Genomic DNA, 21,921 nt, shown 5'->3' on the forward strand with positions numbered 1-21,921 from the left:
TGCAGTTTTCAGGGCCTGTGGGAGCGAAACTGACACAAGAGCTGTGTTTACAATGTGGAAGAGCTCTGAGGCCATGCGGTTATAAAGTTATTCTTATTTTTTGGGGGGGAAGTCTGTTGGCATATCCTTTACGTGACATGGAGGTGGGGACTGCTTGTCTAATTTTCCGAATTTTGTCAGCGAAGAGGATGGCGAATTCATTGCAGGCCCCAGTGCACAAAGGTCCCTGAGCTATTTGGCAAGCAAGTTACGTGCAGTATTAATGTATTTTGGGGATAATGTTGGAAATGAAGGAACGCCTTTGTATTTGTTTTTACCTCCAGTATATGAATGCCACAATTCGCTTCATAGACGCTATGATGAACCTGGAGATTATTATTATTTTTTTAACTACCTTCACCTCCACCTTAGAAATGTTTAGAGATAATTCAATTCCAAAGTGCGACCTTTGTTGCGTGTTGGCTTTGTCACACGTTGGATGAAGCCCTCATTTTCGAGGACACCGCATACTTCTGTCCTGGGCCTTTTCCGTCGGAGCAGTCCTCGGATTGTATCAAGTGCATGCACAGCAAGCGCTGGCGTGTGCAGGAGCAGTTCGGCCACCGGGGAGCACTGTCGGCGGCCTGAGTGACGAGCGAGCGCGTCGTCGCCTCCTTGGAAACCGGCGACGCGCACAACCCCTCGGGACTCGGGAGTCTGGACACCGGGCGACCGACGCTCCGGTGCGGCGGGTCGGTGCACGCTATGAGGGGAACGACGTGGGCGCGGGGGTGGTGGAGGCGGTGGTCCCGGCGGTGTCGATGAAGGCGGACGAATAACGGGTCGCCATGAATGACAGGTACCACAAGGCGGCCCGGGACGGCTACCTGGACCTGCTGAAGGAGGCCACACGCAAGGACCTCAACGCGCCCGACGAGGACGGCATGACGCCGACGCTGTGGGCGGCCTACCACGGGAACCTGGAGGCTCTGCGGCTCATCGTGGCCAGGGGGTGGGTACCAAAACAAACAAACAAACAAACAAACACCATTTGCGCACTCGCACAGCTCACTTCATTAGGTACACCTATACTATAATACCAATCAAATGTTAACTTAATTGAGTTTGTAAATCGTGCAGCTGTTTCTAATATTCTGTCCATAACCAAAATATTACAATATTAGAAATAGCTATGAGGCAAGTCCTTCACCCACAATAAACAGGGGCGCTGTAGAAAGGGTTGAGGGTGGGGGGCATGGGGGGGGGGGGGCACATTATTTTTTTTAGGAGTACTTTTATGAGCAAGTGATCACCCTCTCACGTTCAACTGTTTCGCTCCATAGTGGCCAAAAGAACTCAATAAATTAAGTATAATGTTTTTATCATTTTGGGGAAGATTTTTTTTTTCTTCCAATGCTTGAAACCAAATGTCTTATAAAGGACCTCAATGTTGATGCAAATTCCGAAGGCAGATTTTCATGAGGGTAAAATCTGGATAACTGAGATTTTTCTTATGAGTATGATACTGGACACGGTCGCCGACTGGTTAGCACATCTGCCTCACCTGTCTGGGGACCGGGGTTCGAATCCCGGCCTCACCTGTGTGGCGTTTGGATGTTCTTCCCGTGCCTGCGTGGGTTTTCTCCGGGTACTCCGGTTTCCTCCCACATCCCCCAAAAACATGCATGCTAGGTTGATTGAGGACTCTAAATTGCCCGTAGGTGTGAATGTGAGTGCAAATGGTTGCTTGTTTCTGTGTGCCCTGCGATTGGCTGGCGAAGATAGCCGGGATAGGCTCCAGAACGCCCGCGACCCGAGTGAGGAGAAGCGGCTCAGAAAATGGATGGATGGAGAATGATACTATACGTGACCATCTGAAGCCCCCCTCTTTTTCTTTGAGGCAAATGAGCCCGAATGGTGAGCTCACCCTTTGAGAATGCCATGCTTGTTAAATTCATGCATCCGTTAGAGCCGCAATCACAAAACAGCACTATTTACCGTTTGTGTATTCATCAGTTGGTATGAGCGTGCAAAAACAGTCAAAAGGGTTATTTTGTGGAAGGGGAAAAGAGCGTGAGTCGGAAAAGAGCCCATGCGACTATGGTGCAATATTTGTTCATTGGTATGACTGCAAAAAGCTACGTCAGCAATTCAAATGGAAGTTTGTGTGTGTGTGTTGGGAAAAAGAACCCATTCAATTTTATGTGGAATATTTATATACAGATATTATTTAAAAAATAATAATGTTCAAATGCCAGGTTTTTGTGATATAAAAAAGTTAAAAAAAATGAGACCAAGATAAATCATTTCCATTTTTTCCCTCACCATTAATGTGACGTATGACCTGTACAACTCAATTGACTTAAACAAAAAAAAACACACACAAAAAACTTTTCGACAGATGAAATAAAAATAAACAACTGAAATAATGTGATTGCACAAGTGTGCACACCCTCTCGTAACTGGTTATGTGGCTGCATTCAGAGTTAACCAGTCACATTCAAACTTGTGTTAATTGTGAGTGAGGACACACCTGCCACCATTTCAAGTCCCTCTGATTACTCCAAATAAAGTTCAGCTGTTCTAGTAGGCAAAGTCCGCTATGTGAACAATGTGGGCCCCCCAGGAAAACTTTTAAGGTGCACATACTGTACATGACGTTAACATAGCCAAGAGGAGGACGAGGAAGGTCCCAGACGTGGTGCCACCGAATAATTGGAAGCTTTGCTGCAGGCTGAAAAAGAGCCATTGTAAACAACAATGACGCAGAACTTCTTGTTTGGTGACTCTTTGAAATGTGACCTTTTGTTCAGGGGCAGGGGGGAAAAAAACAAATAAATAAGAGGAGATTGTCTTTATGCATTTTAAAGTGTTTTCGTCTCGAAAAAGATTTCCTCATTCGATAGCAAATAGCAATTGCAAAATTGCACTGAACCAGATGTTTGAATTAAATAATTGCCCATTTACCATGCATGATAATATCATAAAATAAAAAAAGATTAATATCAAATTAAAAAACGATGTAGGCATTTAACATTCCACTTGTATTAAATAATTGTTTAATTAGTTATAATTAATGAAATATACATATTTATGAATGTAATGTTTTACTACAATGAGAACGGATTATGATTTTATTATTAAAATAAAGAAAGTTGATTATGAATATAACTTTTTTTGCAAAGTTATTTTCAACGAGTCTTTACGCTTTTTTCAATTCTTTGAAAAAGCGCTTGTCCGAGCTGTTTATTTCCACTCCCAGTCGAAGTTGACTTTAAAATCAAACATAAAACAAAGATAATTCCACTTTTGTGTTAATCGCACAAAGGTCTGCTAGTTTAATGCTAGCACGCGATGCAAAACAACACAGACGGGCTAACGAAGCTAGCATCAATGCGCGGCGTTGCTATATTGTCACGGCTAACCGCTGATTGTGAGCATTTCAAGACGAAGGAGGACAGTTAATCATTTTTAACGCCCGGCAGGGTGCTTAAATGACGACTCTGAAATGTCACTTCACTGCCACAGTGTTCAAGGTCATGTGCGAGTTATCGCATTTCATTAAATGCTCTGCAGCCATGCGCTCCCTCTTCAATATTTTACTGCGCACTCACCCGAACGTCCGCGTTGGGGGCCCCGTAAACGAGCGTGAATTATGACGCCTTCCTAAATGGTGGCATTGTTATGCGCGCTGTTGGTGTGACACTTTAACAAGAGCAGGCGGCCATCTTTGTGACTTTTACAAGGTGGCTGTTATCACAAAAGATCGCGCTTGATAAAATAAGCGGTGGATATTGTCTGCTTAAAAGATAATGCAACCTAGTGGCGTTCGTGTTGGCTTTTTACAAATAGCCGCATCACAGCCGTAGGTTGCCTTTGCTTTTTTTTTTCTTTACCAGAGGTGGCAAAAGGTCTCACACGGTGTAGTTAAGTAGAAGTACAGATATTTGATATAAAATCCAGAAATGTGCGCACAGGAAGTATGTCCCATAGCTTTCATGCTATCAAAACAACTTGTTTTCATAGCTTTTGCTAACTAATAAAAAAAAAAAAAAATGCGCAATTAGCTACTGGTAGCTGACAAAAAAAAAAATCTTACCTGCATGTGCATTTTAAAATTTGACAGAGAATTTTGAAGGCCGGAACCTAGTGGTTTTCAGACCGGCACAAGACATCGCATTCGATGCCGTGTCGCTGTGTGAAAGTCATTAAAGTAGTAGAAACACTTAGTTTGCGGGCAATATTGGACCTTGGCTCGGTTCTGTGTGAAAATCAAAGGTGGCCTGATGCCGGATCTCCTGTTAGGGCTCTGATGCGCCTATTTTGCAGGATTTCTATGTAAAACAAATCACACTCCTATCCTGCTGTCACTGTCTGATCAGTTTGTTCCTTCCGAATCCCTGCCTGTGCCGTTTATACAGAACTGTGACCAGGAAAAAAGGCAACAAAAAATAAAAAATAATAATGAAAATAAAATCCTGACTTTTACAGGCAGTATAAAAGGGGCTGTGGCGTGAGGCCCCACTGCGACGATGAAGCACACAACAGCCTCATCGTTAACGGCTGACCGGTTTCGCTCACCAGTCAGAAAAAATGGACCCATTATGAAGCCTCCTAATTAAGGACTGTCAAATGGAGAAATAATTCATGCCCTGTGAGGTTTTCACACGCAAAAATGACAGATGACGTATACCTGTACTCCATCTAATGTGATCCAGTACAAGAAATCACCTTTCACAATCGCTGTAAGTCAAATATTACATATTTTATATTATATATATTGCTATTTGTTTTTTTTTTGTACAATTTGAGAAACTTTACATGTGAACATCTGAAATACTGTAGTTATTCTTGGATTTTTGCTGTGATGATTACACATGCCTGAAACCGAATATACATTGTTTATAATCAGATTTGATTTATTTTGTGCATGTGAAAAAAACCACCAAAGTAAGCGAAAACCTTTTAGTGTGATCCCGTACGTTGTGCACTCGACAAAGCATGAGCCGAACAAAACGAAATTCACCATTTCCCACGGAATCAGTGTAAACAAGAGCCCACGGAGGCGTGGCGAGTACAAAGTATTCCTCTAATGATACGAGCCTGACACAAGGCATAAATAACCAATAGCTATTGGATGATAATGATGAGCAGTTCGCAGGAAGATGCCGTGCTCCGCAAACAGCTGTCATAGAAAGCAAACATCCCGTAATATGATAAAGGACACTCGAGGGGTAAACGAACGGACGACCCTCTCTTGTGTTCAGCATTTTTACACGGCGAGAAATAAATTACCATGCATAAAGCCATCATGGTCCTGTTCCCCGCACTATGTAATCTGAACTGGGAACATCGTAAATAACTTCAAATAAAACTTTAACCGATAATCACCTTGCATCTTTTTGACATTCATTTATAGCATGATGAGGAATGAATTCCGCGTTTACTAAGCCCAGAATTTAAAGCAATAGGATGTAACAATGTGACCTTAAAGAAGACATTCTTTTCACAAATTCAACACGTTCCCAGGTTCCTAAATGAAATGATTATTAACGGTGGTAGTAGCTATAAAAAGCACTGTACTAGAGGAAGCAGAGCCCAGGGTGTGGTAAATACGTAAACACCTAAGACAAGGACAGCATTTTTGTGGTACATGGCCAAACACAAGCACCCTTCCTCTCCCACATTCACAAAACATCACCCATTCAGCACCTTACATTTGTACGAGATATACTACTTGTACTAACACCTTATGACTGTAAATGTATTAGTATTACTCGGATGCATGACGGTGTCACATTTAGTGGCAAACAAGTTCTCCTTAGCTTGTGATACAGGATGTGAAAGATCCACGTCGTCATAACAACCATGATTAGACTTGAGGAATGCGGCGTGATGTCATCGGCTATGTACAATTATGCAGTTTGAGCTCGCTGAAGCCTTTCGAAAGCCTCGGCTGTAACACGAGTCAGGTGACGAGGCGGCAGCGGCGACAAGCCGGAGCTCAAATTACAGCCTGATCAGCCGCTGCGTGACTCTCGCGGAGGCGACCGCAAATTTGACTGTGGACTGACAGCCGAGGGCGCCGCCCCGTCTGTGGAGTTGAGGGGTTGAGATTCAGTATAACTTTCAAGTTCTTCCATGTCACAGTGGTGCCTTTATGGACCTTGCTTTGTGCACTGGGGCAGTCTTGCTGGAACAGACAAGGGCCTTCCCCAAACTACAACTACAAAGAATGAACGAATAAAGATTCACGGGGAGTTGGGGGAAGCTCCAGCCCAGACCCGACCCTATTGGGGATAAGCCGTATAGAAAATGCTTGAATGGATGGTGTGGATTTTTCCACCAAGCAGTACGCTATGGTTCAGATTGGTTCGTTCTTGCGTTCTCCACCAATGAACTGCAGTACATCGCTCCTCAAGTGAACCGTACCATCCTTCTGCAACCGGAACACCAACAAAATATTTTTCAAAAGTGAGAGGGTACCGATTGGATATTTTGGTTCCCTTTCATAATAGAAACGCTGGGAAATACATACCACATTGCTCTATGCTGTTGGGTGGTAATTAGATATTCAATCTTGTCGCTAACCAAGTTGTTGTGCTCCACAGAGGGAATCCTGACAAGTGTGACATTTGGGGCAACACACCACTCCACCTAGCCGCTGCCAACGGCCACCACAACTGCCTTTTCTTCCTCGTGTCGTTCGGGGCCAACATATGGTGCCTGGACAACGACTACCACACTCCTCTGGACATGGCCGCCACCAAGAGTCACATGGACTGCGTTCGCTACCTCGACTCCATCGCCTCCAAGCAAATGGGCCTCAACCCCAAGCTTGTGAACAAGCTGAAAGAACGAGCGTTTCGAGATGCCGAGCGGCGCATCAAAGAGTGCGCCAAGATGCAGAAGAAGCACCACCAGCGCATGGAGAAGAAGTTCCAAAAGGAGGCGCCCGAGGCGTCCGTGTCGGACGTCATGAGTTTTTCCAGTTACAGCAGCGGCTCTGTTAGCCACAAGCTGCACAACTTCACCACAGCCACCGTCAGTGTGCCATATTCACAGGTCAAGACTTGTTTACTTACTTTCTGTCCAGCAAAAATAACTATGATTTGCATTGATCATGTATATGGCACACATTTAAATGACAATCGATATATCGGCGGGGAGGGCGGATATGAAAAGATGGACAAATAGACAAACAAATAAAGGGGAGGCAGATCTACGGACAGAACAACATCACACAGATAGAGGACGGACAGACAGACTGAGAAAGGATGGCCAGAAAGACAAACTGATAAATAAACAATGGACAGACAAACAGATAAAGGGTGGAGAGACAAAAAGAACAATTGACTGACAGAAATACTGCATGACCAACAGACAAGACAGACCAGCCCACCAACCAGCTTATGGATGGCTAGACATGTAGAGCTACAGGACAGACAGAGAGACTCAAAGACAGATAGACTGAAAGACTGATCAACAAATAGAGAGATAGGTCTGAGAGACAGGGATGTATGGTCCATTTTGAAGACCAAATTTACCAAAGTTAAAGTTACCAAAGTTTCCTTGGCTTCATAAAGTGTTCTGCAAGTCATTGAGCTACGTCTCTGCTGTGTTGCTGTCAGGCGACTCTTCATGCCACAAACCGAGGAAAGACAAAGATCCAGAAGAAGCTGGAGAAAAAGAAACAAGGAGACGGGAGCTTTAAGATCTACGAGGATGGGAGGAAGAGCGTGCGCTCCCTCTCTGGACTCCAGATGGGCAACGACGTCATGTTCCTAAAACCCGGCACAGACGGCAACCCCAAGGATTACGGCCGCCGCAACGTCCGCGACATGTTCCCCAGAGACCACAACGACGACGCCATTTCACGTGCCACCAGCGAGCCGGACCTCCACGGGACCAATGCGGACCTCTCGGAGGTCAGCACAGACTCGGGTCACGATTCCCTGTTCTACCGGCCCGGTCTGGGCACCATGGTCTTCAGGAGGAACTACGTGAGCGGGGGGATGTTTGACCTGGGCGATCCAGATGGAGCTGACGGCTTGGGCAACACGGTGCGTCTACGCAGCAGGCTGCACCCTCACCGCAGCCTGGATGAGGACAGCATTGGAAGTGCTCGTAGCCTGCAGGAGAGGAACATGGAGGAGCTTCCCTGGGAGGAGGTGGAATTGGGACTGGATGACGACGACGAAGCCCACACCAGCCCGCTGGAGGTCTTCTTGGCCACGCAGAGCATGAGCGAGTTCTTCTCCATCTTCAGGAGAGAAAAGATCGACCTCCAAGCGTTGCTGCTGTGCTCCGACCACGACCTCAAGAGCATCCACATCCCTTTAGGACCGAGGAAAAAGATCTTAGATGCCTGTCAGAGACGCCTTGAGACAATAGAGGACCCAGAGTGCATTGAAGACACTGAACTGTGAGTACCTTTCATTCATCCATTTTCTATAGCACTTCTTCTTCGTGCTGCGGGTAAGCTAGAGCGTATGCCAGCTGACTGAGAGCGAGAGCCGGGGTGCACCCTGGGCTGGTCCCAGTCAATTGCAGGGCACCATGTCCACACAGACATTGCGGCTTTGCGCATTCAGATGATTAGACGCGTGGCGACGTCACCACCAGCAAGTGGGACACTTGCTTCCAACACAACTTCACTATATTCTGGTCGCGACTTCGGAAATGTTTTCTTAAGCGAGTAGCCCTCCCCACATGACTTGTGACATTTCATGTCGTCTTCAGTGCCACAAGGGTTGACAGCTTCTGATATAAGTCCAGTTTTGCCTGCATGTACGCATCTGTCCTGTGTGTATGTGCACACGTAGTACAATACAGTAGAAAAAGGCCAATTACAATAACGCCTTCTAGGAATACGTAGCGGGACGACATAGTGCGAAGATGTAACACAACAATCTGGCGCAACAACGTACCTTGACAACGTACCGTGACAACGTACCGTAACAACGTCCCGTGACAACGTACCGTAACAACGTACCGTAACAACGTACCGTAACAACGTACCGTGACAACGTACGGAACAATGTACCGTGACAACGTACCGTAACAACGTATCGTCACAACGTACCGTCACAACGTACCGTCACAACGTACCGTCACAACGTACCGTAACAGCATACCGTAACAGTGTACCGTGACAACGTACCATAACAACGTACCGTGACAACGTACCGTAACAATGTACCATGACAACGTACCGTAACAATGTACTGTAACAACGTACCGTAACAACGTACCGTGACAAGGTACGGAACAATGTACCTTAACAACGTACCGTAACAGCATACCGTAACAGTGTACCGTGACAACGTACCATAACAACGTACCGTGACAACGTACCGTAACAATGTACCATGACAACGTACCGTAACAACGTACCGTAAGAACGTACCGTGACAACGTACCGTAACATTGTAGCATAATAATGTGGCCTAATGACACAGCATAAAGACGTAGCATAATGGTGTAGCTTAACAGCCTCTTGTAATATTTTAGCGGAACTTAAGCTAGTGATGAAAGTGGTCTCCGTCCTTGTGGCTCAGTACAATATGTCTAATATAGATATATTTTTAATGCTTTTGTTTTTAATAGTAACAGTCGTCGTAAGTTTACACTTTGTTGAGTTTGCAATATTAAACTTTTACTTAAAACGTTACCTGTACAGTTAAAGAAGGTTTTAGGACGTCGCTAGTTTCACCCAACCACAGGTTAATTCGATTTTTCATAATTTCCAATGAGGAAAAAAATTATTCTAAATATAAACAAAGTGACCGTGTGAAAAATCTAACGGATTCCAACCATCTTTTTTTCCATTGTGTTGTGCAGATGATCCAAGCAGAGGTGTGATCATCAATGCAGACAGAGACAACAAAATCATCTACCTCTAACGTGGAACGGATCAATGCAAAAACTCAAAGTCGCATGGTCGAACAAACTTGTTGTGTCATGGGACACGTTTGCCCCTGTGGGGTTGACTGAGACTCTTGTGCCTGTGCAGTCTGTTGTTTTACTATAAACACACTTGACAAGCATTTTTTTTTTCAGCATGCTCCCCCAATGTTGTTAATGTAATCTCATATTTAATTTGGCCTCATGTTTACACATAGCAAACCTGGTCTCTGCCAAGGCAGGACAACTGCATATTTGCAGTTGTGATTGACTTGAGAGTGTGTGAACGCGTCCCTCGATAACTTTATAATACTTGCCTATCATCATTTGTTGTACTTGCACACTCTGTGTAGTGCATGTCGAGTCAATATTTATGTAGATAATGTCAGTCATAGGTTTGTAACAATATATTTAGAGACTTTTATGGTCTCCGTGTACCTCTCTGCACAACAACACATTGTTAATGTGTTAGCATTTGGATTAGATTATGTAATAAATGCACTAAACTTCATGTCTGCGTTCATCTGCAGAGGAAGTACATGGTCATTTTTGTGGGATTTTAAGGAGTTTAAGTTCTGATCTATTTTTCCTTCCCTATTATTTACAGCAATTATGCCCACATTGTAGTTTTTTTGTTTGCAGGAATACGTAAACACTACAGAAGAATTTGATCCAGAGCCAAAGGTGAAAATAATGGGATTTCTTTCAGGCACCATGGTACCGCCCCTCCACCCCAGAATGCAAATGGTATGGTCTTTTTCAGCGATTCCTTATGTTTGATGTCATTCTCCATGAAGCAGGAAGTAGCCTGCGAAAAAACTAACAAACAGAAAGAGATGCTATTGTCTCTGTTTTGTAAGAGCGATTTATTTTCTATTTTTGTTGGTTGGGTCTTGACCTAATCGGCACATAAGAATCCAAAAATATAGTACAGGCCTGTCGTCTTGTGGAGAAATAGGCCCTACACCCTCACCTCCATAAGAAATAAAACAATGAGGCCAATGCATTTATTGATTTTTGCTGTAGAATGAAAACGTCACAGATCAACATTTTACCCATAGGCAGCTCTCTGGTTTTCATTCTGGGTTACACATTTAACTGAAAACTTAATCTTCGCAGGCCAAACCCTAATCTAGACATTCGGCGCCATTTATTGTTTGAATCATTTAATTGTTGTGTATCCGATATAGATGGAAATAAAAGGTGAACTGTGTCACATTCGTGTTGTCATGTCAAATTGCGAATGTTTTCAATTGACAACACAAATACAGGTATTGGCCTTATTGTTCAAGAGGAGCATATGTACCTTGGGGTCCAATAATTCACCTTAGGTGTTGCTGAATGATGTTGAACCTGAAAACAATTTTACAAATGGCAAGCATCACCGTAGCCCACATGGTATCAAAGGGAAGGACTACGTCCTCCAAAAGGCTGCTCCAATTTCAAGAAAAACATCCACACTCACATACTTTCCGTTTGAAGAAAATGAGCTAGAGGAAGTTTATTTTGCACATGTGCACCTCATTTCCTTCCCTTATCTCTTTAGATTGAGTGTACGTCTTTCGTTTAGCGAGACAAAGCGCAGACTCGAACAGAGGAAGAATGTAAAACGAGACAATAATAGCTTGGGCGTGGTTTGCAAGTCTTTCCTTTCACACTCAGGAGGGAGATTTGGAAGTTCCGGAAAAGAAAGTTGACTCAGATGACGGACGACAAACATGGCGACAAGTGGCGGCGGCAGCCAGGAGCAGCCCAACGTCCCTTGCGACTCGTGCATGGACGAGCCGGGCAGAGCCGTCAAATCCTGCCTGACCTGCTTGGTGTCCTTCTGCGAGGATCACCTCAGACCTCACCTGGAGAACGCCAAGTTCCGGAACCACCGACTGGTGGAGCCTTTACCCCACGTGGACGCGCGCACGTGTGACGTTCACCGTCTTCCGCTGGAGCGCTTTTGTCTGACGGACGGCTGCTGCCTGTGCTCCGACTGCTGCGGTCAGGAGCACCAAGGTCACACCACAACGTCTTTGGAGGAGGGGAGGGCTCAGATTGAGGTCTGAACACCATTACATTTACATTTGCAACCACTGAGAACAACAGTGGGCTAACTCCATTATTATCATTTGCTAACTCAATATTTGTCATTTAGCAGGAGAGTGATTTTCCACCCAATGGCTGCCACTAAATGTTTTGTCCAATGGTCGTCTGAGTCAGCATTCACTTATACTGACTTGCAGGTGCAAAGGCACCCAAGCTAAAAAAAAAAAAAAAAGGTACTGATTGCAATAATGGTCTATATGTTAAAATTGTAACTAAACCTTGATTTAGACCAGTTTTCATCTGAAAGATACATTTTTCTTAAATTCATTACTGCGTGTAACCTTTAAAAAAATGACAAAACTGGAGTTAGCCCACTCTAGTAATCAGTGGCTCACAAATTGTCTTTGTAGTGCTCACATTAACAATTGGACTGTACTGTGTTCTAGAGTGAGCTGCAGAAAACGCACCAGGAGATGAATCTGAGCATCGTGGCCACAGACAAAGCAATGGAGAAGCTGCGGAGCAACAACGACAGCATGACGGTAACGTTCATCCCTGAATTCATGATGGTTGTCACACGTGAAGGGGTTACAGGTGGTTTATTTTCTAGTTAGCAGACATGATATACCAGAAGTGGGCAGTGTTGGGAATATTACTTTGCAAATGTAGAAGAAGAAGAAGAAGAAGTTGGTTACAATTACAGTACAAATTACCTTGTTAGTCTTGAGATTTTATGGTACCCTGCACAGATTCAAGACGTCCTGTGCCATATGTAGAAAAATCAGCCCCAGAACATAGCACATCTTCCTTCATGTTTCACAGTAGGGACAGTGTTCTTTTCTTGGTATGCTTCATTTTAGTGTCTGTGAACGTAGCTGATGTGCCTTATCAAAAATGTTCCAGTTTTGTCTCATCTGTCCATAGGACATTCTCCCAGAAGTTACATAAATACTAGTGGGTGGGGCATTTGGTACCTGGGCTGGGCCTTTTGTGGAGACTTAATCTACCTCTTAATACCATCACTATCACATTGCAATTATAGAAACTGTCGATACTACTACTTTTCTAAATAAAATGTGCTCCTTGAGCACAAAACCTCGCCCACCCCTGCTCTGCTGTGAACCCTTTCCATGGGTTTTTCTCCAGTCTGTAGTGCAGGAGGTGTCGGCTCAGGTGGATCAGCACTTCTCCAGGCTGCAGGAAGCGGTGGCGGAGGCCAGGAAGCAGGCGACGGAGCAGCTGGAGGCAGAGCGGAGGCGAGCGCTGCGCCAGGCGGAGGGCGTGGAGGCGCACCTGAAGCAGAGGAAGGCGGAGCTGAGCAAGACTTTGGCGAGGCTAAGCAAAGTGTCGCGGAGTGAGTGCGATGTCGCCTTCCTGCAGGTGAATGTCAGACAAGTTATGTAATTGGGGGGGATTAGGGTTTCTTATGCAATCTGAAAGATTGACAGTGTACACAGATTTGAGCATGAAGGGACATAAAGGCTCATGGAGGAAAAGTCTTCAATAAATATGATATTATGGTCACAGTATCGGTTGTTTTGTTGTAGGAGTACTCGGAGTGGAAGGAGGGAGTGGTGGATGTTTGCTTTCCTAATGTCAGCGTGACCCGTTTGGACCATGTAAACGCTTACGTCCCGGTGGTAGCCAGCGTCACGCAACACTTGTGTGACCTGATTTTGACCTCCTACCACGACAACCTCAGCGCCATTTCTCAAGGTTTGATGCGAAGGGGAAACGGGATATTTTTGAATCCTCCCTGTGCTATAACTCTGTGTTTTGTATTTATTCATCACCCAGGCAGCCTATCCCAGACGCCGCATGTTTTGTTGCCTGATCCAAAGACCGTGGAAGACTTATTAAAATGTAAAAAAAAACAACAACAAAAAAAACACCTCTCTTTTTAAACTACAGTGGGACGACGAGTTACCGCTGTAGTGCGTTTTCGGTTCATCCTGAAATTTCACCCCAAAGCCTAATATGCCTAACTTTTAAAACGTAGCCTATATGTCATTTTGTTTTTCCCTTTAGATGTAAAGAATTTGACGTTTGATTCGGACACCGTCCATAACTTCCTGCGCCTAACAGAGGACAACACGAAGGTCACCAACACCAGCCCCTGGCAACACAGCTACGCGGACCACCCGGATCGCTTCGAGCACTGGCGCCAGGCGATGACGTCACAGAGCGTTTACGAGGGCCGCCGCTACGCCGAGGCGGAGCTGAGCGGCGAGGGGGCGCACGTGGGCGTCACCTACAAAAGCCTCGAGCGCAAGGGCCAAGAAACCGGCGGCTGCATCACCGCCAACGACTTCTCGTGGTGCGTCGGGAGGAACGGCCGAGGACTCTCCGCCTGGCACGCCGGCGTGGAGACGCCGGTGGAGGCGCAGGACGTGACGAGAATTGGCGTATACGTTGACTTCTACGCCGGCCACGTGTCGTTTTACCACGCGAACGGGCCCATGAGGCTCCTGCACAAGTACAATGCCAATTTCATTGAACCTTTGTATCTCGTCGTGTGGCTTTCTAAGAAGGAGAATGTGGTTTGTTTAGTTCATAGAAAATGATGCCTCCTGCCATCACTAAAGGGGACATAGCATCAAAACATCTTTTTGTAAAGGATTGTATGAAATCTTTTGTGATCTGCCTATTTCTGAACATGTCTGTGAGCGATTTTACACTTCCCCCCCCCCCATTGTGATGTTGCAGTAGGGCTCATTGACATAATATCGATCCGCCCACGACTTGATCAGATCCAGAGCTACTTTCAAGTGATGGACGGACTCTCCCGTCATGCTTGGTGATGCGTGCATGCGCGACATGAGTGAAAATAAAAAGAAAACCCAAAAGTCAGTATACGTTGTTACACACTGCGTGAACATAAACGCTTGCAGATTGTTCCCACAAAGTCGAAAGCATGGACTTGTCTTGGTAAGATTGAAATATAACTTAGAATGGATACTGTTATTTTGTCTAATCCTCTTTATTGTGGATAGCTAGCCAACTAGTACATAGAGTATAATCAAATTTTAAAAAATTTCATTTGTGAAGTATAGTGATTTGACAAAATGTCTGCAGATACAAATATAACGCATAATTAATATGGAGTGTATATGAATATTCTTTTAATTATTGTATCCTAGTAGCGAGCCAGTTGATAAACGCACTATTATACAAGTAAATTTAGAATAAAATTCAGTTTGTACAGTACATTGATTGGACAAAATGTTGGAGGATGAAAAATAGTAATTCGTATATTTTTTTTAATTTTGTGTTTCTAAACAGAGCGCTGGCGGCACGGTGGGCGACTGGTTAGAGCGTCAGCCTCACAGTTCTGAGGTGCGGGGTTCAATCCCCGTCCCCGCCTGTGTGGAGTTTGCATGTTCTCCCCGTGCCTGCGTGGGTTTTCTCCGGGCACTCCGGTTTCCTCCCACATCCCAAAAACATGCATTAATTGGAGACTCTAAATTGCCCGTAGGCATGACTGTGAGTGCGAATGGTTGTTAGTTTCTATGTGCCCTGCGATTGGCTGGCAACCAGTTCAGGGTGTACCCTGCCTCCTGCCCGATGACAGCTGGGATAGGCTCCAGCACGCCCGCGACCCTAGTGAGGAGAAGCGGCTCAGAAAATTGAAGGATGGATAAACAGAGCGCTATCAAACGACTTGATGCATATAGACGATATAATAAAAAATTATGAAAAGAAATCGCATATGTACAGTATATAGATTCGACAAAATGTCCAAAGCTGAGAATATATTTATGTTTTTTAATTTGATGTTTCTTCGTAGCTAGCTAGTAGATAAATGTAGGCAATGTAATGAAAAGCAAAATAAAATCGCCATAGTCTTATCACTAACTTACACTAATGAAATAGTAGTCATAATTACAGTAGCCTAAATGTATGTGTAAAAACACTAATCCACAAATATAAAACAATCAAGTGGAAAACAGTACGGCAAACAGCTGTTCGTAACCTCGAAACCTCGTATGTCGGGACCGATGGAAGACCTCTATTTTTTTATTTAGAAAAATGTCCAAAGATAACAATATAATTGATATATATATATATATATTTTAAGTGTCTTAGTAGCTCGATGTAATGTAATACATGTAAATAAAAAAAAACTAAAATCGAATTCCTAAAAGTTTCTAGCCGGAAGTGACGACATGTAATCAGTTGCAACCAACCTCAGCTGGTGGTCGTGTCGACTGTCGAGGGCGGGCGCTCACATTTGGGTTTTTCTTTCTCACCGTGTCGCATTAAAATTCCCTCTGTGATGCCATTTAAAGCTTAACAAGTTACAGAATATATATATTTTTTAAGAAAATATTGTGGCGCCTGTGCAGCAACTGACGTAAGAAATTGTTTTTACTGTTTTCTTTTTTTTTTTTAAATTATATATATTTTTTAAGCCGACTGAATAAGGCTGAAATGAGAACTGTGGCGCAAAGGATGCTAAGGACCTGCAACAAACTGTTTACAAGGTAAAACAACACATAAGTGCAAACTGGAATGAATGGGCATATTGGTCATTTAATTAAGCTCCTCCATGACTGTGTCAATCAAAATTGTGCTTTTTGTAAAAGCAGAGTTTGGATACAGCTCTTGTCTTGGGTCTCATTAAATTGAGCAAGTGTACTAATGTTCTGGTCAGTCTCTATACATTTTACAGCGCAGTGTTTCCCCAACCTTTATTGAGCCATGGCACATATTTTACATTAGAAAATCTCACAGCACAACACTAAAAAATGTCACAAAAGGAATGTAAAGTACACTGAAATAATCTCAATTCACTCACAAATGTTTTTCCCTGTCTGACATCTGGGGGACAAACTGATATACTTCATTTTTGTACCAATTTTGTGATAAAACAAAATACTACTTACATTAAAACTAGTAGAATTGTAATGAAGGGTTACAGTGACCTATTTGAATTTATATTTGGAGTTTGTTTAAAAGCGGATCCAATTCTCTTCCTGGTCCGCTTAAAGTGTGAATGGCTCTCCGTTAATTCAACACGAAGCGAAACCCGGACCATTTTGTGTCCCCAACTTTTAACTTGACGCAAACTGGATTGAGACTGCTTCGGAAACAGTTTTGAGTATTCAGATTGTGTCTATAATGATAGTGACAGATGAAATGACAAAACTAAAATGAAGCTTTGTGTTGTTCGACAGCGACTCGATTCTTTCATTTGAAACTGGATCAAGTTCCTTTTCCAGTCAGGTTTCTTCTTTTGTTGACTTTGTATTGACGGGGCTTATCAGACCCTTTGAGGCAAACCGTATGAGACCACCACCACTAATATCTTATCAGAAAGGGAGTGCATAATAAAAGACCCTAACTTTCTTGTTTCTAGGGTTGCAGAGGGGTGGAACATTTCCAGTAAATTTCCATGGAGGTTAAAATGGAGATTTTTGGAATTCGAAAAAAATTCCATGGAAACGAATTGGGAATTGAGGGTAATTTAATGAAAAGATATATTTAAAACATTTTGTCTTGTCGCAAGTAGATATAGTTCTCCTTGCCCACATTTGAGGGTAGGACAGTACAGTAGCTTTGTTCCCACGAATGCAAAGTTTCCTACTTTGAAAACTCCTGGAATTCGATGTTTCTAACGCGAATATACGGCCGCCGCAGGAAGACCCCAAACGACAGCGCCGAAGCCCACCCGTCCAACATTGAAACGGCCGCCCAGATGGAGAACATCCAGCAGCTGAACGACATGGAGGCGACCCGGGCGTACGTGCGCCACGTGGAGGCGGCGGGCGAGCGCGCCCACCGCGGCGGCGGCTGGCTCCTGTCCAGCATCGTGTGCATCAACGTCCTCATCCTGGGCTGCGCGCTGGTCAGCAGCAGCGCCTTCAACCGCGTGGCCATCACGGCCGTCGACCGCCAGATCTTCCTCATGGTCCTCCTCGCCCTCACAGTGCTCTGGATGCTCTTCTACGCCACAGTCACCTACCGGAAGAACAAAGACCTCGTGACTCAGGACAGCCACGCCGGGCCTGCGTGGCTCCGAGGTGAATAATGGGGAAGAATTCACGACTCCGGAATCACAATGTCTCATTACGTGAGTTAAATGCTCGGTAAAAGTCCACTAAAATCCCGATCTAACGATGGAGGAAGTAGGGAATGAGTGAACGATTCCGGATTCATTCACCCTTATCTAAGGATAATGAAATGTCACAAAAGTTGAATCTGACAATGTCACGCTTAAAAATAAATAAAGTGAAAAAAGTAATAAGGACCAACAACATGACTAATATTAAGATACAGCAATGTAGTAGTAGTCGTGATTATTGGTTTATGGCATACATTGTCTTCATTTAATAGTAAAAATGTATAATGTGCTGGAGAAACTTAAATTCGACTTAAGTATCTGAGGTACCCTGGATATAAAAATCTTACTGAATCTCAAAATTTCTTTTTAGACCACAGTGACAAACATTAAATTGTACGACCCCTGACGGTGTGCATCAAAACTTAGCCTAATCGGCGTTGTTAAGGCAGAACATTTGATACAGCTCTTGTATATAGAGATTTTTTTAAATTAATTCACCGACTTGAATGTGATCTCTTGTCTGCATTTTCAAGGTGGACTTGTACTGTTTGGCCTGCTCAGTCTGCTCATGGACATCTTCAAGATGGCCAACTACATTGGCTACCTTCACTGCGACTCCGCCGTCAAAGTGGCCTTCCCTGCCGTGCAAGCGGTCTTCTTATTTGCCCAGGTTGTCCATTCTCTTTCTCAACATTGTGCTTTTTCCTCAATGGGGGATGAATGCGTTCCTCCACTCTATTGCGGCTCATCGCTCGCTCCCCTGGTCATGAACAAACTTGGCTATATAACAAAAAAGAAACTTTCTGATAAGTTTGAGTAGCACACTCATTACGGCTGAAGATATTGGGGGGGGAAAAAATATGAAACGTAGAAGAGAGGACTTTGCTCCGGTCTGCATGGGCAGAGCAAATGGCATGATGTCATTTCTGCTGAGTCATGAAAGATGGCTAAACACTTCAGAAATGTGAAAAAGCCTTTGTTAGGGCTTGCCCTTATTTGTTGCGTTGTATCAGACTGGTCTGACTGGTTGTTTCTCTCTTAGACGTACTTCCTGTGGGTCCACGCGAAGGACTGCGTGCAGGTCCACACAAATGTCACGCGGTACAAACGACATCCTCGCAAAATGGATCTCTCGCGTCACACCAGAGTCCTCATTTGTCCTTCTCCTCACCAGGTGTGGCCTCATGCTCACATTCTCCACTAACCTGGTAGTGTGGATGGCGGCCGTCACCGAGGAGTCGCTCCACCAAACGGGCGCTCCCCAGCCGAACCTCAGCATCCCGTCCAAGATGTACAGAGGTAGCCGTTATTAGTCTCTTTCCTCACATAGTCTCCTCTACTCTAATAGACTGCAGTAACAGTGATAATAGTGCATTAAATTTCAAGGACACTAAACCATAAAGCAGTGGTTAAAATCACAGAAAAAAAAAATGTAGTGTACATATATTTACCAGTTGTCAGGTTTCACTTCTATAATCTGTTCATAAGACTCAACGTTCACACACACGAATATTAAATGGTTTAACTCGGTTGCTCGCCAAAACAGCAGCGCCTAAATGGTCTCGCAGGTAAATTGAAGTGTGGAGACTTGCGTGGAAACTTTTTCTTTTTAAGGGGCGTGCTACACATGGGCTAGAAAGTCAGTGCTTGCCCGGACTGCCCGCTGCCTCTGTCGTGTTTTGATGTTTATATAAAAAAAGCATATTTAACTCAAATTGACTTTTATTTTTTAAAAACATTTGACAAAAAAAAAAAAAATGCAAACATCTCTTTTGTGAAAAGCAGTGGTTCTCATTTTAAAACCACCACCCAAAAAACCTAACTATCCAAAGTACCACAGTAATCAATGTTAAAAAAAAGAAAAAGGCAATTTTATTTCTCTAAATCTTGTATTCTGTAAACCACTAAAAGTATGCTAACAGTTTGAATATTGACTGTAACATAAGTTAAAAAATAGCACCTAAATAAGTTTAAAAATAAACATTTATGCAAGTGTCTTAAAACTTAAATGCCACCAAACAGTCCTTAACATACAATATTTAAGCCAATATAACATTTAATTCTGCAGTTATTTGTGTAGCACACTTTTGAGAATCACTGGTGTAAGGAAACCAATATTTATGCTCGGAGAAGACAAGATCTTGTGTTTTTGTGTCCATGTCAGACAGTTACGACCAAGTGGTGAAGTGCAGCTGCAGTCACTCTGCGTGCAGCGCCTTCAAGGAGGCCTTCTACTACCTGTACCCCTTCAACATCGAGTACAGCCTCTTCGCCTCGGCCGCGGCCTACGTCATGTGGAAGAACGTGGGCCGCCTTGTGGACGACCGCGGCCACCGCAGGGCCAAGTTCCGTCCCAAGGAGGCGCTCGCGGGCCCCGTGCTCGGCCTCCTCCTCGTGGCGGCGGGCCTGGTGACGTTCATCGTGTACGAGGTGGAGATCACCCTGGAGGACGAGACCGTGCGCCGCAACGCCCTGCTCATCCATTTCGTCATGAACGTCGTGATCGTGAGCCTCATGTGCATCTCCACCGTGGCGGGCTGCGTGGTCTACCGGCTTGACCGCCGCGAGCACGTGTCCGAGAAGAACCCCAGCCGCAGCCTGGATGTTCAGCTTTTGGTGGGGGCCTCCATGGGCCAGTTCATCATCAGCTACTTCTCCATCGTGGCGGCGGCGGCGGGCACGGGGGCTCGGGACCCCCTGGACGCCCTCAACTTGTCCTGGGCCGTCCTCACGGTGCTGCAGCTGTGCCTGCAGAACTACTTCATCATCGAGGGCCTTCACCGCGAGCCCTTCCACGTCATGCGGGAGGACGCCCTGCACACCAACGCGAGCGCCGTCACCAATGGGCGGAAGTCCAGCTGCCTGCTGACGGCGGCCACGCGCCCGAACTGGAAGAGGAGAGTCTTGAAGGAAGTGTGCGCTTTTCTGATGCTCGCCAACATCATCGTAAGTTCATTACAGTGCGACTCTGCACTTTGTGATTCATTCATTGAGTCTGTTTCCCGAGGGGGAGAAGTTCCAGAACGCCTGCGATAGGGACACCTTATAATACACGTACCACGTGCTTTAAACACACTTGAACCCATTAAAACACCTTACACTGGGGCGATAGCTCTTTAATATTTTTAGAATCATGTATTGTACCAGTTAGGCCATCGAAGAAACACTGCCATGATGTACCTTTTAACGCCCTTTTCACGTCCCAGCTGTGGATCATGCCTGCCTTTGGCGCTCGGCCTCAGTTCGACCACACCGTGGAGATCAAGTTCTACAAGTTCAGCATGTGGACGGCCATCGTCAACATCGGACTCCCTTTCGGAATCTTCTACCGCATGCACTCGGTGGCCAGTCTCTTCGAGGTCTACATCATTTCATAGTTCTCGCCCCCCTTTTAAAAATGTATGTTATAAATAAAATTGGAACATGAGAGATGATTTTATTTAATTGTTTTTCTACTGCTGTGTGTATACAAGAGCTTTATGTTGTTGAATGTGGAACTAAGAAACATTTTGCGACAATAGGATCTTGTGTGTTTGGACCATGGAATCTCAAATTTCTATTCCAGGGATATTTATCTTGGTTGTAAGAGGGGAAAAATGACACTGCTAATGGAGTGAATGCCATGCTAAAATAAAACAAAAAACCGAGGGATGAAAAGGGTCAGAAAATTGATAAACCAGCCCATGTTGTACTGTTGATTATGGAACAGAAAAGCTATATGACTTTTTTCCCTTTCTGGTGAAAGAAAAGGGTCTACTCTTTCTTTTGGTCAGTTTGGTGCTTATGTTGTCACAAAATTCGGTGGGTCTTAAAATAGTCCAAATGCTTTGAAACAGCTGACAATATGGGGAACTGTTCTGAAAACAACTAGCAGTGAGCGTTAAGCAGGTTGACCACAGCCTAACTAAAAAAAAATAATAGTGGCCTTGGGAAAC

General features: G+C 44.5%; 3 protein-coding genes across 5 annotated transcripts; all 3 read left to right on the plus strand.

Annotated features, from left to right (window-relative positions):
• The first annotated feature begins 271 nt into the window (after positions 1–271).
• On the plus strand, positions 272–10,396 carry ush1ga (Usher syndrome 1Ga (autosomal recessive)). 2 transcript variants are annotated; one of them, XM_061750441.1, is made up of 4 exons: positions 281–991; positions 6,591–7,044; positions 7,611–8,404; positions 9,823–10,396. In XM_061750441.1, exons 1-4 carry the CDS (start codon positions 828–830, stop codon positions 9,824–9,826), a joined length of 1,416 nt encoding a protein of 471 aa, XP_061606425.1. In that variant the 5' UTR covers positions 281–827; the 3' UTR covers positions 9,827–10,396. The 2 variants fall into 2 exon arrangements, with proteins under 2 accessions (XP_061606426.1, XP_061606425.1); XM_061750442.1 differs by lacking the exon at positions 9,823–10,396 and having other exon boundaries at positions 272–991; positions 7,611–8,408.
• Positions 10,397–10,487: 91 nt separating this feature from the next.
• Positions 10,488–14,886, plus strand: LOC133466577 (tripartite motif-containing protein 16-like). Of its 2 annotated transcripts, none has more exons than XM_061750432.1 (6): positions 10,488–10,632; positions 11,548–11,936; positions 12,369–12,464; positions 13,069–13,302; positions 13,470–13,785; positions 13,951–14,886. In XM_061750432.1, exons 2-6 carry the CDS (start codon positions 11,604–11,606, stop codon positions 14,484–14,486), a joined length of 1,515 nt encoding a protein of 504 aa, XP_061606416.1. In that variant the 5' UTR covers positions 10,488–10,632; positions 11,548–11,603; the 3' UTR covers positions 14,487–14,886. The 2 variants fall into 2 exon arrangements, with proteins under 2 accessions (XP_061606416.1, XP_061606417.1); XM_061750433.1 differs by having other exon boundaries at positions 10,534–11,936; positions 13,470–13,638; positions 13,720–13,785.
• Positions 14,887–15,548: 662 nt separating this feature from the next.
• On the plus strand, positions 15,549–21,425 carry otop2 (otopetrin 2). Its single transcript, XM_061750428.1, has 7 exons — positions 15,549–16,406; positions 17,563–17,945; positions 18,520–18,656; positions 19,029–19,087; positions 19,161–19,285; positions 20,151–20,932; positions 21,193–21,425. Exons 1-7 carry the CDS (start codon positions 16,354–16,356, stop codon positions 21,361–21,363), a joined length of 1,710 nt encoding a protein of 569 aa, XP_061606412.1. The 5' UTR covers positions 15,549–16,353; the 3' UTR covers positions 21,364–21,425.
• The last annotated feature ends 496 nt before the right edge of the window (positions 21,426–21,921 follow it).

Source organism: Phyllopteryx taeniolatus, chromosome 16 (assembly GCF_024500385.1).
Source record: "Phyllopteryx taeniolatus isolate TA_2022b chromosome 16, UOR_Ptae_1.2, whole genome shotgun sequence".
NCBI classification, from domain to species: Eukaryota; Metazoa; Chordata; class Actinopteri; order Syngnathiformes; family Syngnathidae; genus Phyllopteryx; species Phyllopteryx taeniolatus.